Source organism: Phyllostomus discolor, chromosome 3, assembly GCF_004126475.2.
Source record: "Phyllostomus discolor isolate MPI-MPIP mPhyDis1 chromosome 3, mPhyDis1.pri.v3, whole genome shotgun sequence".
In the NCBI taxonomy this organism is placed as follows: domain Eukaryota; kingdom Metazoa; phylum Chordata; class Mammalia; order Chiroptera; family Phyllostomidae; genus Phyllostomus; species Phyllostomus discolor.
Genome location: NC_040905.2, coordinates 118,546,781 through 118,565,626, shown reverse-complemented (window position 1 = coordinate 118,565,626; position 18,846 = coordinate 118,546,781). Strand labels below are relative to the sequence as shown.

General features: G+C 44.1%; 1 protein-coding gene across 1 annotated transcript in view; it reads right to left on the bottom strand.

The window, feature by feature from the left end:
* The window catches only part of LOC114512589 (Snf2 related CREBBP activator protein), a 35,421-nt gene that overhangs the window by 5,061 nt on the left and 11,514 nt on the right, over window positions 1-18,846 (bottom strand). Inside the window, 19 exon segments of the mRNA XM_036021312.1 lie at window positions 183-302; window positions 517-631; window positions 728-924; window positions 1,076-1,245; window positions 2,865-3,067; window positions 3,207-3,472; window positions 7,011-8,470; window positions 8,824-9,090; window positions 9,302-9,487; window positions 9,739-9,903; window positions 10,363-10,647; window positions 10,869-11,134; window positions 11,498-11,667; window positions 14,737-14,923; window positions 15,020-15,156; window positions 16,261-16,453; window positions 16,569-16,738; window positions 16,959-17,095; window positions 18,651-18,828. Coding sequence (XP_035877205.1) covers window positions 183-302; window positions 517-631; window positions 728-924; window positions 1,076-1,245; window positions 2,865-3,067; window positions 3,207-3,472; window positions 7,011-8,470; window positions 8,824-9,090; window positions 9,302-9,487; window positions 9,739-9,903; window positions 10,363-10,647; window positions 10,869-11,134; window positions 11,498-11,667; window positions 14,737-14,923; window positions 15,020-15,156; window positions 16,261-16,453; window positions 16,569-16,738; window positions 16,959-17,095; window positions 18,651-18,828 — 4,872 coding nt within the window.

Here is an 18,846-nt window from a genome sequence, read left to right as displayed (position 1 = left end):
GAAAACTTTAAATAGTCTTTTTTCTATGAAATCATGTGAACCAATAAGCAATCTATTCACAACTACCAAAGGCCAAGAAGCAGCAGAGAGAGTTCTTCCCCCCTAGACAAGCTCAACAAACCAAGAGACAACACACACTGTTAACCATTAGCTCTCCACTAGGGATTGACCCCTTTTTTCACCTGCTCCAGGATGTGGGTCTGCTTGCTGGCCACAGTCTCTTCCTCCTCTTCAGGGGCAGAGGGTATAGAGGAGCCAGATGGCTCCTCCAGGGGCATATCGAACAGTTCTCGGATGGTCTGCTTTGGAAAGAACAGAGGAAAAATGTCAGAGCCAATAGAATCCTGGTCCCAGGTCTACAGCTATGAGGTTGACGGCCCTTAGAAGTAACAGAGGTATCACTGGATGAAGAAGGTGCCACTGGTCTGTAGAAATCAAAGCATCCTTTCATAGGCAGGAGTAACTGCTACAGGCATAGCAGTTCTCTCCCCTTCCTAGGCTGGAAAATAGCAGTACCTGTTTGAAATAGGCTGTGGTAAAGTTGCCTCCCTCAATGGCCATGTCTCCCAGCATTCTCTTCTGATTTGCTTTTTTTAGGATGTTCTCCTCCACTGTCCGTTCACTGATAAGCCTAGCGGGGTGATGAAAACCATGTGTAAACAGCCAAATACATCAATAAAACCCTATCAGCAAAGGGGAAACAAGATAAGGGGAGACAGCGCAATACCTATAGATGTGAACATCTCGGGTCTGGCCAATTCGGTGACAACGATCCTGGGCCTGAGCATCCATGGTGGGATTCCAGTCGCTGTCATAAAAAACAACGGTATCTGCTCCCGTCAGGTTCACACCCACACCCCCACTCCGAGTTGAAAGGATGAAGCAGAATATGCGTTTGTCTGCATTGAATCGTTCCATCAAGGCCTATAGGGAAAGGGGGGAAAAAAAGATAGCATTGGAAGACATCCCCCGAAATAGACCCAAGGCTTAGACTAACCCCTTCTGGGACCCCAAAGCCTGCAAAAAGGAGACAGAAGCTGAGGTGAGTTTCTAAGGGCTACAATGCCTAGATTACCTGTCTCTGTTCAACTCTAGTAGACCCATCCAGACGCAAGTAGAGGTGGCCATGATAGGTGAGAAACTGCTCCAGTACATCCAGCATTCGGGTCATCTGGGTGAATATGAGCACCCGGTGGCCCTCCACCTTGAGCTGTCGCAAGAGCACTGCTAATGTTTGCAACTTTCCTGAAGAGACATGAAGGGGTACAGGGAACTATATATAAACTGGAATGGGGAGAACACTTAGCACTGGAAGGGTATAGTTGAAAGTCAATTAGCCTAGGATACAAAAAAAATATCTGAATTCATGTATTTTCTTTCCTTAAGGGCTCCCCTCTTCAGTCTGTTCCTGCCTTCGATCTAACTTCTCTAGTCTAACTAGGGATAGGGTAATACAGACCCTCAAGGGGAAAAAAGGAATCCACAATAGTGTTATGAGCAAGTGATCTTTAAGCATGAGTTACACCAGCTGAAACAAAGGACAGATTCACAGAATAAACATCAACAAATTCACTGATGTCATCATTTACAGACAAGGACTGAAGGTCACTGAGATGAGAAACAGAGGCAGGATATTAGAATCTAGTTCAACCTCCCATCAAACACAGAATTAACTTCTATAACATTTCTGACGAGTCAGTCTGAAACACTTTAACAAAGACTTTCAATGATCTACTCTGAATGATTTCAAATTTTGTAAAATTATTTTTTACTAAAATATGAAGAGCACATACCAATAAATACTCTGGTTTTCTTATATTCTAAGGCATTTAGGAAATCTCCAAAAACATGTTACTATAGAAATATCTGTGCAGCGTTGTGGCAAAAAAACAAAACAAAACAAAAAACAAACAAACAACAATTCACTACTGTCTGAAAGACATTCTTGGTTAACAGAAACTGCATAACGCTTTGGACGCCTGGCAAAGATCCCTTGATCCCAGGGAAGGCAATCCCCAACCCAACCCCAGAAGAGAAATCATAGTTGGTCCTAAATAAACCAGAGTTCTTTCCTCTTTGTCATTTCCCTTTGTCTGTGATGGCTCTAGGGATTGGCATATGACCCAGTTTGAGCCAATGAACTATGAAGTAAAGTTCACTTTCCCAGAAAAGACTTGCTAGGAGTACTTTGATACAACCCCTTGCTTCCTGCCTAGGACATTTGGTGTGCTCTCTGCAGTTATGGCAGCCATCTTAAAACCATGAAGAAATAAGCACGAAAATAAAAAGATAAAAGCTAAGGATGGTAGAAAGCAAGGTAGAAAGACAAAAAGGTCCTGGGTCTATGAAGACACCAGTAAGCTGCTAAACCAGCTATACACCACTATTCTCAGAACTTCTCATTAAGTAAATAAACACTCTGGTGGTTTAAGCCACTGTTGGTTTTGTTACTTGCAGCCAAATGCATTCTAACCAAAAGGTAAGGATTCTGGCCTTTTCACAAAACAAAATTTACTGTTAAGTCTTGTACCGCCACACACCCTTATCCATAAATCTGAAAACTATGCTGTGCTATCTCATTTGTCATTGTATCCCAAATGATTAGCAAAACAGATGTTCAACAAATAACTACTCAATAAATGAGCCCACATTTTCAACTTTCATCAAAACCAAATTCGTGAATGCCAAGAATCCATCATAAGGTCTGCAATTCTCCATCTTGCCCGTAAGTGTAACCTTAAAAAACTGTCTACTGTTTAATGAAAATCTACAGAGACGTTATGTAGAGTATCCTTCTGATATAACAGTCTTGCTACTAACACAGAAAAAGAGATCAAGGGACCCTCACTGATCAATAAACTCACCGCAATCATACTGGATGAGCCTCAAGTCAGGGAACTGGGTGCGCATGTTACACACAATACGGTGCAAAGGACGAGCCCGAGGCCAGAGCTCACAGGCCAATTGCTCCTGGAAGGCTGCCTGACGTGGGGCCAGCCAAGGAGGTGGGTGGCAGGCATGCAGGGAAGGGGGAGGTGCCTCCACAGGAGGCATGACAAAGATGAACCTGCAAAAGGAAGAAGGCAAGCAGTATAGAAGACAGAACTCTGAAGGGTCCCAGAAGTTAACACCTTCAGCAGCCCTAACCACTACATCCACTCAGAGGCCCCAAGACCCTCTTCCCATTAGCACTTAGCCCTGCCAACCTCTCAATGATTTCAGACAGCTGGTCTAGTCGTTGCTGAGGAAACAGTACAGCCCGGCGGGCAGCCTCAGTATAAGTCCAAAAGGTGGGGTGGCTGGGGCGAGGAGAGCGAGGACCGATTGGGCTGGCAACAGGTTGGGGTAGGGTACAGAAATCCAGGACTTCAGTCCCATACATGGGTGCCAGGGCCCCATGAGCCTCACTAAGTTGGAAAATCCGTTCCAGACGCTCAGACCGCTGTCGTTTCCGCTTTTCCTCTAGAGGCTCCTGAGGATGAGAAAAACAAAACAAAACACAAAAACACACATAAAAAGTAATCAGTGTCCTCACAGAAAACCTGACAGGTCCACAATGAAACATAATCTAATCTATGGAAACCATGAGATTTAAAAATACAGTATGCTTTTAGTTCCAAGTCATCAAATTATTCCTCTCACAAGTATTAAATGATATTACCTCTCTGCAAGAGAAAACTGATCTTTCCTTGTATACTACCAAAGCAGAATGCCTGAATATTCCAATTTAAGATCAAAATTCCAACAATCTTATACAACAGATGATTTGTGGGCATTTCCCTATATAACTCTTAACTCCAAAACATTCAATTTAATTTATCTTCTTGCAATAAATCCAAAACATGTATTATAAAAGCCTTCCTGATATCTCTGACCAGGATACCAAAAGGCTAAGCAAATTCACAGCAAGTTTCTGCCAAAAGCCAGGCTGAAAGGCAGAGAAATGGAAATAGTAACCAGACATCAAGGTATCATCATCCAGAGAGAGAAAAGGGGAGTGCCCTGACAGGCAGTATATATGTATGACTTTGACCCAGTCCTTTCCGAGCTCTGAGCTTCCAGTTTCACAGGCTATAAAACCACCTTTTCTTTTTCTTTCTTTTTTTTTTAAGCACTATCATCCTTTAGTTTTATTTTGTATGCAGGGAAAGGGGATACTTTGATTAATATCTTTTACCCACTGAACTATAAGCCCCATATAACACAGACTGTATCTGATCTTGTTCACTAAATGTACCAAGTATCTAGCTCAGTATCTGGTACAACGTAGGCTCTTGATAAACGTGTTAATAGAATGGATCCCAGAAAATGGTCCTAAAAAAAAGCAGTGTCCCAAATCTCCCTTCTTGATGGCTACCTTAAGCCTGACTTCTTGGCTCCTTGTAATCTAAGTGAGAAAGGAAAGCATCCTAGTACTGGGAAAAATCAATAATATAGGCAAGCTCTCAAAAAGTAGTAGCAGCCCTGGCTGGCGTGGGTCAGTGGACTGAGTGCCAACCTGCAAATAAAAGGGTTCAATTCCCAGTCAGGGCACATGACTGGGTTTCAGGCCAGGTCCCAAGTAGGCAGGCATGTGAGAGGCAACCACACATTGATGTTTCTCTCCCTCTCTTTCTCCCTCCCTTCCCCTCTAAAGATAAATTAAAAAAAAAAAATAAAAAGCAGTAGCAGAGAAAATATCTGCAGATCAATTATATCTAGAATATATAGAGGACTCATATAACTTAGTAATACAAATGGCTCCAAAAAGACATTTCTTCAAAGATACACAATGGCCAACAACCACTTAAAAGATAAAAGATGCTCAATATCATTAGCTATCATGAAAATGCAAATCAGAGCCATACTTCATACACACTAGGATGTAATAAAAAACACAAACAACAACTGTTGGCAAAGATGTGGAGATGCTAGAACCACCCTTACAGGATGCTGGTAGGAATGTAAAATGGTACAGCTACACTGGGAAACAGTTTGGCAGTTCTTCAAACAGTTAATCATAGTTACCATATGGCCCAGCAATTCCATTCCTAGGTATACATCCAATATAACTGAAAACATGAAAAGACACAAAATTTTATGTTCATAGCTGCATTATTCCTAACAGCTAACAAACAGAAATAATTCAAATATCCCCATCAACTGGTGAGTATAGAAAATGTGGTATATCCATAAAATGGAATATTTAACAACAACAAAAAAGAGCCCTGGCTGGTGTGGCTCAGTGGATTGAGTGCCAGCCTGAAAACCAACGTGTGGCCAGTTGGATTCCCAGTCAGGGCATGTACCTGGGTTGTGGGCCAGGTCCCCAGTACTGGGCACGTGAGGGGAATCCACACGTTAATGTTTCTCTCCCTTTCTCCTTCCCTTCTCCTCTCTATAAATAAATAAATAAATAAATAGATAGATAGATAGATAGAAAGAAATGAAGTATTGATATGCTGTAACATAAATGAGCTTCAAAAAACATTACGCCAAATGAAAAAAGCCAATCACAAAAGACCATGTTATATAACTCCACAGACAGAAATCCATAAAGATAGAAAATAGATTAGTAGTTGCTTAACACTAGGAAGGATGGATGGGTTAGGGGATGGTGGTTAAGGGTATGATGTTTCTCTTTAGGGCAATGAAAATGTCTCAAGTATGGCTGTTAATGGTGGCACAACTCTTAATATAGTAAAAGCCACTGAATAGTATACTTTAAATGGGTTAATAGTATGGTATGTGATTTACATCTCAAATTGTTTAAGGAAAAAAATAGTGTCAAAAACCTGCTATCTTCCTTGGCTGGTGTGGCTCAGTGATTTGAATGCCAGCCTGTGAATCAAAGGGTTACCAGTTTGATTCCCAGTCAGGGCACATGCCTGGGTTGTGGGATGGGTCTCCAGTATGGGGTGTGTAAAAGGCAAGCACACACTGATGTTTCTCTCCCTCCCTTCCCCCTTTTCTAAAAATAAGTAAATAAAATCTTAAAAAAACACACAAAAACCCCAAAAAACCCCACCCCTGCTATGTACTTGCAAAGCAACCAATATTTACCATATACCATGGGTTGCCACACTTGGGCTAGGATCTAGTCTCTCTTCTACTTACAATAAACCAAACCAACCTAGCAGTATTAGGAAGACAAAAGATGGAGTCAGTGTCAGTGATGGAGGGTGGGAGACTGAGGGTGAGGCAAAGAATAAGAAACAGCTCTGTAACAGAGAAAAAGACAAGAGGGCCTGCAGGGACTCACCAGATCTTTCTTCTAATTTGTTCCTAGGTTATTTACTTGAATCTGAGTTATGAATCTAACTTAACCAAACATATATAGAACAATTTATATGATTTAAAAAAAAAAAAGGCTACCAGAAAGCTAATGAAAGGACAGGGAACTGAGTTCCTTGGAGGTAAAAAACAAACAAACTTAGGAAATGGCCATCAAAATCAGATAATGATCTTTACAGAACTGCATTCCATGGTGTCATCCTTCCCTTAGAAATTCAAATACTTAATGATAGTAATGGTTTCAGCAACTGAGGAAAGTTAAGTCTTCCTGTCTCTAAGGACTGCCTCTTGTGGGGAAGAGGAGAAAGCAATGGAGTCAGCACATTTCTGTTCTCACAAATTGTGTAACATTTATGATGTCACTTAATGCGCTAGTTTCTTCACCTGTAAAATGAGGCAATTAGATGCAAACACTAACTCAAAAGACTAAGCAAAAAGAAAGAGATCAATAATAACAAGGTAGCCTTCAACACGTCAGTGAGTAATAGTTTTAAAAGCACGTCAGGTCCTCAATTACCCCTATGAGAAAAGTAGAACATGGATTATTATTCATACTTTACAGATAAGAGCAAAGGCTCAGGTTAAGTAAGGGGCTTGTTCAATGACTCAAGTATTGGCCCACAAAACTAGGATTTAAAATTTATCAAGATAAAAGTATCATTATTCTTTTCCATTCTACCAACAATCCAAAGAAACTCAATTTCCCATTCCCTCTCATTTGAGGCAGTAAAACTTACCAGATAGAAAGGGGAACGTGGTGGTGGTGGGGGCTGACGTCGAGGCCGGGGACCACTGAACGAGGTAGCAGTGGAGGGAGGGCTGGGAGGACCAGAGCGCAATGTCAGTGTCTCAGGCTCTTCCTTGGAAACAGGCAGCCGGGATACCATGGTGACTGGCAAGGGAGTGGCACCAGATGCAGAAACCACAAGGGAGGACGCCTGGGAAGCTGGGGCCTGTGTTGAGGCTGGGGCCAGTGCCAAAGTCTGAGCTGTGGTTGGGCCCAAGGTGGGCATGGGAACTGGGGCAGGGCTCAAGGTCAGTGTCTGCACTGAAGCTGGGGCCAGGAGTGAAGCAGATGATGATACTGGAGCCAAAGTCAGAGTGTGAGCTGGGGTCAGGCCCATTGAAGAAGCAGGAGCCAGAGAGGGTGCTGGAGCCAGAGACAGCGTCTGAGTTGGACCCAGTGGTGGTCCTGGTGTCAAAGACAGTGTCTGGGCTGGAGTTGGTACTAGGGACGATGCTGGAGTCAATGACAATGTCTGAGCTGGAAAGGGCCTCTGGGGTGTCCCTGTTCCCAAAGAGAGTGTCTGAGATGAAGATGAGCCGCCAAGAGTAGATGCTAAAGCTGGGGCTAAGGCCAATGCCTGTGTAGAAGCCGGGCTTGGGAGAGGTGACGGAATCGGGGCTGATACCATAGTTTGAGTTGATGACGGAGCCAACACAGAAGTTGGGACTGGCACCAGTGAAGAAGATGAGGCTAAAGGAGTTCCTGGAGTAGACGATGAAGCCAGAACTGGAACTGGAGTCTGCGATGGAGCCAGGACTGGAAGAGGAGTCAGAGAAGGAGCTGGAGGTGCCAGGATTGCTGTCTGTGTAGCCAAAGAGGTGGCTAGAGCCTGAGATGCAGAAGGTGCTGGAGCCAGAAGGGAAGCCTGAGCTGGAGCTGGATTTGGTGCTGCCGGAAAAGAATTAGCCAGGGCAGAAGCTGGCACCAGAACAGGTGAACATGCTGGGGCCATGGCTGAGTTCAACCCGGGAACATGTGTAGGGGCTGGAGCCAACAACAGAGGGTGACCAGGTGCCTGAGGTGAAGACAGGGATGAAGTTGTGGCCAGACCTACGGTCAAGGCTGATGCTGATGGCGAAGCCCCAGCTGGTGGCAAAGGAGGTCCAGGAGCCGCTGAGACAACAGGTGCAAGTGCTGGAGTCACATTGGTCAACACAGCTGGGCCTGAAGCCGAAATGGGTAAGGGGGCTGAGATGGGAATGGTAAGTGAAGCTGAGGCCGGGGCAGAAAGCGTGGTGGAGGCAGAGACGGGGAGTGAAGATGACACTGGAACAGAGACTGAAGGGGACACAGGACTAGCATGGGGAGAGGAGTTGGGACCTGGCATTGGAGAAGAGGCTGGCCCAGGGAGTGAGGATGGCACAGGAAGGGAAGAAGAGATGGTCAAGGGAGCAGGTCCTGGTGCTGAAGCTGTGGAGACAGAGGATGAGTTAGCTCCAGAATTATTCTTGCTCCTTCTATTACCCTATCCCACCCCTTCCCTTAACCATCAGCTTCATCTCTTTCCCAGAAAACTTTCATTCCCACACTGTAAGGTCGAAGGTTCAAGAAATCTGACATCTTAACATCTCCTTTCCCTCCAAAGTTCCAATAAATGTATCTTGGAATTAGGCAAGGGCTTAAGACTCAAGAGCCCAGTTCTGAGGCCCGCTGCAGTCAGTATGCTGGATAGTGAAGGGATCTGTTGTGACTTAAGAAACCCTCAGGGCGATTCTATCTCCACTCCTGCCAAAAATTTTCTGGCCTCAGCCATATGGACTCACCACTGACTTCAGGCGAAGAACTGTGGACCAGCTTGAGAAGGGGCCTCACCAGACTGGATGTGGGTACAGAGGCCCGGGCATTACTCAGAGTAGGTGTGGATAGCCGGCCAGGGGTTACTGTGGGGCGTGGAGTCAACACAGCTGGAAGCCCAGAGCTCGGAGGCCGGGGTGCTGGGGCCAACGGAGGAACAGAAGTCAGTCCATCCCGTGGGGCCTGTCTCACTACAATCTTCACCACGCCTGTATTATTCACCATGGTTGGTGGCACTGCAAGAGGAAGCTACATTGAGAAAGTAGAAAAGAAACAAGAAACCCAAAGAATGGAAGAAGTCCAAGGGCAGAAGAGGGAAGCAGACCGATATTGGAGATACTGGCGAGGAAAAATAATACTGAGGGAAGGTCGGACAGACAGTAGGCCAGGGCATGCCTGGAGGGACCAAGGCCTGCAAGAGCTAAGTAGGAAGGCCAGGAGCCTCACCCTGGTTAGCAGCAAGCGGAAGGCTGAGGCCAGTGGGGGCAGGGGTGGTGCTGGGGGTCGAAGAAGGCAGCACAGAAACAGGGGTGGGGCCAGGGGTCGGGGCCACGGCCTGGATGAGGGCCACATGGGCAGGCTGGCTGATGAGGTGGTGCTGCCCCCCTGCTGACACCAGGTGCACCACATTCCCTGGGGTAAAGGAAGAGAGAGAGAAAGAGAGAAGCAGCTATCAGCCGGAGGGAGGCAGAGCAGCAGGGCAAGAGGAGAAAAGAACAGAGGAGATAACTTCATCTTTATCAAAAACTTCCTCCAACGATTCCCCTCGGCCCCACCCACCAAACGCTAGAGAAAGAAACATAGGCTGACATTTTAAAAGAGCCATGGAAAACAAGAGGACGAGGAAGAAGAAAAAGGCAGGACAGGGGGTGGGTTTTACCTACTTTGCAGCGGGCGGGGCTGCCCCACGGCAAGCTGGCGCACCTGGGCACCAGTCAAAGTCAGCTTGTTGCCCTGGATTTGGAAGGTGAGAGGTTTGCTTCCCCCTGCACTAGCCACTGGACGTTGTGCCAATGAGGCCAACTGGCTGATGCTGACCACTTCACCTGCTATGAATAAAGAAGGGCTTAATGTATACAGGGCTCACTCTGCTCAATGCTACTTTGCAGACTCTCATGAGACACAAGTCTCAGTTCCTCCAACCCTTCCCTTCAATTTACCATGTTCCAACAAGTTCAGCCTTCAACTAGTCTTGAATTTTTCACATTCTCCTCCTTCCAAACCCACTTATTTGCTTAACAATCTCCTTTACATCATCTAATGGCCTTCTACCATACTACGAATGACTTTCTACCACTAGGCTTAGGTGTCATCTCCTCAACTAGACTGTGAACACCTTGAGGGCTCTTGATTATAAGTTATCAATGTCTGATGAAATACTTAATATACATTAGCTACCTATATATATGATACGCTCTCATGTTCCTAAGCTTTTCTTCTTCAGCTCCAGGGCATATAAGCCTTCCTCCCATCTAAAGTCCCTCACTCTCAGAGACCTGGGAACTTACAGGGCAGGCGAGCTTGCATATCAGGAGATAGGATGAGGCGCTGTGGTGCTGGAGTAGGAGCTGGTACTGCAGTGGTGGGAACAGTGGCTGTTGTGGTAGAAGTGGTGGCAGCAGCAGAAGGGAAAGTGTAGCCTGGTGGCACTGTCAGGGGCTTCAACAGGCTGGATGAGCCTGGGGGTGGGGCAGGACTCAGGCGAACAGGGGCAGGTGGGGCCGGCTTCAGGGACAGGGTTGGTGTGGGAGGCCGTGAGGTCCCACTCAGGACCCCCAAAGGGGAAGGCAACACTGTAGACACGAAGAAAACATCTGTCAGATATACCTTGACCAGAACCTTAGCCAGCTCCCAGCAGTCTCCACATGTACTCCTTTCCAACCCAACAAACAAACACCATACCCATCTCTAACCCAAGTTCTCAAACACTCTCATTTCATTTACTTCTTCCCCAGTCTGACCCATCTATATGAAGTACGCCCCAACCCAACATTCTGGCTCCCTTGCAACTTACCTTGGGGGAGAGGCCCACTATTTGGCTGCAGTGGGGGCAACAAAACAGGGCCAGGAGGTCGGGACACTGGAACAAGTGGGGGTCCGGCAGGTGAGGCTGACACCATCAGTGGTGCTGGCAGCACTGGAGGGATTGGGCCAGGGGTAGGCTGAGCTGAGAGCTCAGAGCCTGAGGAGGGTCGGACTGGGACAGGGCCCAGAAGGGCCCGTGGGCTGTTCACTACCACCACTGTCCGGCCTTCTTGCTTAGGCATTGGCTGCAGCATCCTATGAGAGAAAAACAAGGGGGTAAATAGGTAAGGAGGGAAAATAAGGACTAAGAAAAAAAGAACAAAGACAAGATCCAAAAAAGAAAGGGAAAAAAAAATCTGAGATAACCAAAAAGCACTAAGCACGGAAAGGGTGGAGAAATCAATGATAAACACGATGGCTTCTAGTTATTTTCTCCTCTAATCCCAGGCCCCTCCTCTAGTTATTTTCTCCCCAAACCCTCCTCCACAGCATTTTGCATCCATCCCAAATAAACAGTTTAACCCTAGTCTCCAACTCCTTCCTTTCCATCCCAATCCCCCCAGCCACCTATAGCCACTCATTCTAGAAATCCATTCCCTTATTCTTTAGCCTTGGTACCTGTTGACCTTCATCTTGACTGGCTTGGGCCGGGGTGGGGGGTCAGGAGCAGTAGCCACCTCTAACAGTACCCGACGAGACAGTCGGTGCCGGGGCAGAAATGTGTCAGCCTCGTATCTAGAGACTCGACCCTCCAGGCCAATAAGATCAAAACGACCCATGTCTATCCGCTGGCACAAGAAGGAACACAAAAGCATGGTGTCAAAGATACCAATGTGGCAATAATTTCTTGGGTATGACACCAAAAGTACAGACACAAAAAATACTGACAAATTGAACTCCATCAAAGGACACTATCAACAGAGTAAAAAGGCAACCCTTAGAATGGGACAAATATTTACAAATCATGTATCTCATAAGTGGTTGTATTTAGAACACAAAAATTCCTACAACTCATTAACCAAAACACAAACGACCCAATTTAAAAATCAGCAAAAGCCTTTAACAGATTCTTCTCCAAAGAGAATATACAATAAGCACACGAAAAGAGCTTGGCATAATCATAATTAGGGAAATGCAAATGAAAATCACGAGATACTACCTCATATCTATTTAGATATTACTAAAAAACAAAAATAAAACACACATACACACAAAACAGGGTTGGCAGTCGCTATGGAAAACAGTATGGCGGTTCCTCAAAAACTTAATAATAGAATTACTACTTATATACTCCAGCAATTCCATTTCTGGTTATACAGTCATATACTACATAACGACATTTCAGTCTATGAAGGGCTGCATATACAATGGTGGTCCTTTAAGATTATACTAGAGCTGAAAATTCTTACCGCCTGGTGACATCTAGCCATCCTAATATTGCAGTGCAACTCATTACATGTTTGTGATAATGCTGGTATAAACAAACCTAATGTGCTACCAGTCTATATGTGCTAAAGGTATATAGCACATATAATTACATACAGTACATAATATTTAATAATGATAAGGTGTATTACAAGTTTACGTATCTACCATATTATACTGTTATTCAGAGCATACTTTTTCTACTCATTAAAAAAAAGCTTGCTATAAAACAGTATGCTGGGTTAGGCCAGCAGCAGCCTCATACATGTCTTGTATCATTCTCTTGTGCTCCACTCTGTCTTATATTCTTTTGTGAATTTAATGTGCACAATAATGTCCTGTACCTTCACATTCATTCACCACTCACAGCTTCCAGTCCTACAAGCTCCATTCACGGTAAGTGCCCTATACCGGCAGTACCACTTTTAAACTTTTACACCATATTTTTACTGTACGTTTTCTATGTTTAGATAGATGAATACTATTGTGTTACTACTGCCTACAGTATTCAGTCTAGTATGCTCTTCAGGCTTACAACCTAGAAGCAATATGCTACACCATAAAGCCTAGCTGTGTAGTAAGTTACACCATTAAAGTCTGGATTAGTGTACTCTATGACGTTTACCACAATGATGAAATCACCTAAAGACACGTTTTTCTTAACATATCCCCATCATTAAGCAGAGCATGACTGTATATCCAAAAGAAAAATGAAAGTCAGGAACTACTGTGTTGACTAAAAAGTTCGTTTCATCTTTTTCCGTATAGTGGCTCTGGTGGTGCTTGTCTTTAACTTCATTAGAAACAATTTTGTTAGATTTATTGTGACCGCTTTCATAGCAGGGTGCATTAAAAAATATTTATCAAAATGGCTAAATATGTGTGTAGTCATTTTAGTACTGAAAATAGAAGAAAATATGCAACATTTTAGCGTATCATGCTTTATTATTTCAAGAAAGGTAAAAATGTAACTGAAATGCAATATAAGATTTGTGCAGTGTATGGAGAAGGTGCTGTGCCTCATCAAATGTGTCAGAAGTGTTCTGCTAAGTTTCTTGGTACTACTGACATTTTGGTCAAATAATTCTTTGCTGTAGGGCTCTCTTATTCATTTTAAGAGGTTTAGTAGCACCCCTGGCCTCTACACACCAGAAACCAACAGTGAGAAAGAGCCGACATACTCAAAATATCCAAGTGAATAAAGTTATTGGTGAAAATGAAAAATGTTATTTTATTTTACAGAAAAAAAATATGGACTTTTTGGCCAACCCAATATATTTCATTCACATGTGGCATGTAAAATTGAAAGCAAGAAATGAGCAAACAAGACAAACAAACAAAACCTGAGACACAGACAACAGTATGGTAGTTAAAAGAGGAGAAGGGGGAGCGCATAGAAAAGGGTAAAGGGAGTCAAATATATGGTGGCAGAACAAGACCTCACTTTGGGTGGAGAACACATAATGCAATATACACATGATGTATTATAGAACTGTATACTTAAAACCTATATAATTTTATTACCCAATGTCACCCCAATATGTTTATTAAAAGTTTTTTTAAAAGAGAGAACTGAAAGCAGACACTTGGACAAATACTGTATAATTCCGCTTATAGAAAGTACCTAGAGTACTCAAAATTTCTTTTAAATATTTTATTTCTTTATCTTAATGAGGAGAAAGGAAGGAGAAACAGAGGGAGAGAAAAGTCAATGTGTGAGAGAGATACCTATCAGTCAACTCTCACACGCCCCCAACAGGGGACCCAGGCCCATAACCCAGGCAACGTGCCCTGACTGGGCATCGAACTGGCGGCACTCTATCTACTGAGCAACACCAGCCAGGTCTAGAGTATTCAAATTTACAGACAAAAAGTAGAATGGTGGCTGCCAAGAGGGGGGGGGGGGAATGGGGAGTTAATATTTAATGGGTATAGAGTTTAGTTGGGATAGATAAGAAAAGTTCTGAAGATGGATGGTGGTAATGGTTGTACAACAATGTGAACGTACTTAAAGCCACTGAATCACGTGCTTGAAATGGTTAAATAGTATAATTTGTTATGTATGTTACCACAATAAAAACAAAAATGGAGAGGGGATAGGAAATAGCCCAAAAGAATGAAGGAGTAGAAAAACAAAATAATAGTTAAGTATTATTAACATGCCAGACTCTTTCAAAAAGATTAACATGATTCTCACAAATTACTGCAGAACGGGGCCATATAATCCCTATGTTGAAGGGCAAGCAAACAAACCGGGTTAGAGATTAATAATTAGCTTGCCCCAAGTCACATAGCTAAAAAACAATGAAACTAGGGGAATAATGCTGAGATGACAGGAGAAGGAAAGATACAAAAGATCAGACTCTAGTCTAAAGAAGTGAAGGTCTGGAGGTCTGGGGTAGGGCCAATAGCCTTGGGGGCAAACTACTTACTTGGAGGGGATGGATATCAGTGGCTCTCAGGACCAGAGAGGCAGTGCTGAAGCAAATGCCTGGGGTGATGAAGGGGGAAGTCACAGGTCGAGGGTCAAACAGGTTTGGATGGTTGCAGACTTTTCGCAGCTGCATCAAAATGTTGATGACGCTCATGAAATGGCCAGTGGCTAGCGTCTCCTTAGTTCTGGGAGAAAAGAAAAATAAATGGGGTATTCTGACTGGCACCTCTGACCTCTGCTTCAATGTAGAGTCCCAGGGCCCACCCTCAGTCCTCCCTTACGTGGTCTGTGCCATGAAGTCATCATAGAGGCAGCGCTGGCGTTTGGAGAGCCGGCAGCGGATAACATGCTCATACTTTTTAGGCATCTGCTTCTCAACATCCACCTTAACTCGGCGCAGCAAAAAAGGCCGCAAAACCTAAACGCAAATAATCAAGAAGCTGACAAGAGAACAATGGATGCTGAGCTGTAGTCTAGCTCATCTAGCTGGATGCTGGCTTGATAATCAGCTGGGTGCTGCCTTAGCCCATCAGTAAATACTCATGGAATATGCCAGGACTGATCACACAAATATGAGTCAGATACAGGCCTTCCCCTCCTCTCAAGGAATTTCCTTTCTGCCAAAGGAGACCCCCATAAAAATTATACCACAACATAAGAAGTGATAAAGACAGCACTGAGAACAAGACGATGAAAGTTAAGCCCAGGAGAGAAACTGAGAACAAAAAGTGGCGCAGTGACAGCAGCACAGAAAACAAAAGGCAAATCTGAGATCTCAGGAGGTAAAATATGACAGGACACGGTCATCAAGGTAACATGAAAGAAGTGAAGAGAGATAAAAAGGTATAGTTAAGGAAGACTTCTTGGTTTCTAGTTCAATTTAACAAAATGATGGTGTGCTTTACCAAATGGAATAAAAATAATAGGCTACGAGGCTTGAGAGGTTTGGGTTAGAATACTGTGAGTTCAAGAACAACTTTAAAGATATCATGTCAAATTTAAATACAGGTCACATGGTCTACAGATTCAAGGGAATAAAAACACAAATTAGAATCTTTAAAGCTTTATGAATGAGTATGCTTATGAGATACATAAATTGGAAGGCAAAAAAGCAAAGATCAGAATGATGAGAAATATTATTTACAAGCTGGACAAAGAAAGAGGAGCCAGAAAAGACAAGAAAGGGAGGAAAGTGGAGGGGTAGAGGGAGAGAAAAAGGTGGGGTGAGAAGAAACACAAAATACAAAGTTGAGGAAAGCCAGGAAAAGAGAAATCCAAGCAGGGACTGATGAACAATAGCATTCTACTCAGAGAATAAAGACAGAAATGTCACCATTAAAGAAAACAAGTAGAACAATGACTAAGACAAGGTCAGTTTGGCAATGGGATAGTCGCTGGAACACTGCAGCTTGACATCTGGGTGAATTCAATCTATCTCTGACTAAATTCCCTTTCCCTCAGGGCTTCTGCCCTTAGGTCCTCACCTTTCCCAATTCAAGTGACAAACCGTTACAGGTCCTACCTTGTGGAGGCGTTTGACTAGACCTTCATTATATTCTTGGCTGCCCTCAATCATGCCAGTTAGGGGGTTAGAGAACCATTCTTTGAACTCTCGATGAGACTGGAAGACATGGGGCATCAGAAAGTGCATCAAAGACCACAGCTCCATGAGACTGTTCTGCAAGGGAGTTCCTGTGAGGAGCAGGCGTCTCTGGCTGTGAAGAGACAGAGGAAATTAGAGAGAGGATGGTCAGCCAGTTCTCAACTTTCTGAGCATCCCACCCTTCAGACCAAGTCAACCCTTCCGTGAATCCCCATCTCCATTTCCACCTGTTGAAGTTGAGCAGTGACTGCCAACGCTGTGACTTGAAGTTCTTGATGTTCTGAGCCTCATCCAGAATGAGATAGCGCCAGTTCTTGCGACGAAAGGCCTGGTGGTCTTGCAGCACCAGCTTGTAAGATGTGATACACACATGGAAGGCATTGGGCTTGGTCCAGCCCTGAGGTATCAGAAGAAAGCAGCAGATAGTGGGATGAAAAAAAAGGGGGGAGGGGGGCGGTTAAAGTCTTTATGGGACAGAAATCGGGTTAGGAGAAAACAAAGTCCCAGGAGCAGAATGGAGCAACAGAAAGGGGAAAGAAACCATCTGAGGAAAGATCCTAAAAGAAAATGAGGTGCTGGGCGGGGGAGGGAGGAGGTGTTCACATGTAGCTGCAAACCTGCCGCTTGAGCTTCCTCTCTTTCTGGGCTCCATAGTAAGTGAGGATTTTAAAGCTGGGGCACCAACGCTTCAGCTCCATCTCCCAGTTCAACATCACACTGGTGGGGACAATGATCAAATGGGGACCCCAGTTACCTGTTTAGCAAAAGAATGAGAGATGTGTAACATGATAACTATAGTCAGTACTGTACTGCATATTTGGAAGTTGCTTAGATCTTAAAAAGTTCTTATTGTAAAAAAAATTTTTCTTATAATGTGTATGGTGACAGATGTTAACCAGACTTATCATGGAGATCATTTCTCAATGAATACAAACATCAAATCATTATGTTGTACACCTGAAACATACATAATATGTCAACGCACTTCAATTAAAATAAGATATAGAAAAATTTTAAAGAGCGGGGGGAAATAAAGAATAAGAGATAGGCCCTGACTGGTGTGGTTCAGTGGGTTGGACGTTGTTCTACAAACCAAAATGTCATCGGTTCAATTCCCTGTCAGGGCACATGCCTGTGTTGTGGACCAGGTCTCAGTTGGGGATGTGAGAGAGGTAACTAACTGATATTTCTATTGTACATTGATGTCTCTCTTCCCCTCTCTCCCAAATAAAATCTTTCAAAAAAGATAAATAAAAATAAAATCTTGCCTTTGCTGGTATAGCTCAGTGGTTTGAGCACAGGCTGCAAACCAAAGGGTTGCTGGTTCAATTCATAGTCAGGGCACATGCCTGGGTTGCACGCCAAGTCCCCAGTGGGGGCCACGTGAGGGGCAACCACACCCTGATGTTTCTCTCCCTTTCTTTCTCCCTCCCTTCTCCTCTCTAAAAATAAAATCTTTAAAAACAAATGAAAATAAAATCTTTAAGAAAAAAATTTCTTTTTAAATGAGAAATGGTAAAGATATACAAGGAAACTTGAGGGTCTTCATCCTTACGCCTAACTCTCACTAGTCTGTCCTAATAGCCCTTCCTAAGAATCGTAGCACTTATGTTGGCCTCTCTATATGAGGGGAGGACGACCCAAAAAATACCTAGAATTATCTTCTGGAGGATGGGCCCCTTGTTGTCCAGGCTCCCCCATCCCCACCACGTATTCTAGGAACCCATCTGTATCAGTGTACCAGTTGGCATTGTTGTGAGAGGCTTTTTGGCTTCAGTGACTTTTTCTTGAAGATGTTCAACATGTTTGCCCATTTCATGATGGGTGACTTTCGAGTGCACCTGCCTACACCATGCTAAGTGTTCACCAGTTTTGGCATGACCCCCATGCCCCACCCTCTTTATTTACCCAGTCTTGCTCCAAGTGATTTCCTTTTTGTTTCCCTGGGTGAAAAAAGTCCTCAAAGGGAAACGTTTTGCCAATGTGAAAGAGGTGAAACAAAAAAACGGCAGAAGCACAAACAGGCATCAAAAAATCATGTTCAAAAACTATCTTGAGCAGTGGAAAAAATGTCTCCATAGGTGTACTGCAACAAACGGGCAGCACTTTGAAAGTGAATGAAATTTAAACATGTAGGAATACAATTTTTTTATAAATTCCAGGTTTGGGGGGATGAGTCCCCGCCTTGTACAGTTACTGACCGAAGTCAATGAAGCTACTAAATACCATCCTACAGCTGGAGTTACCATTAAACAAGCTCCTCAAGGAGTTGGCCAAGGAAACCAAGCAGAAGGGCCCTGACTAGATACCTTTCTCACAGGCCAAGTGCGCAAGCAGGGAGATGGTCTGAATAGTCTTGCCTAGCCCCATCTCATCGGCAAGAATGCCATTAAGCTTCTTCTCATACATAGTAACCAGCCAGTCCAACCCAATGTGTTGGTACTCCCGGAGCTGGCCCCGCAGAAGCAAGGGGATAGGCGTCTTCACCTGGTAGGAAGAGAGATG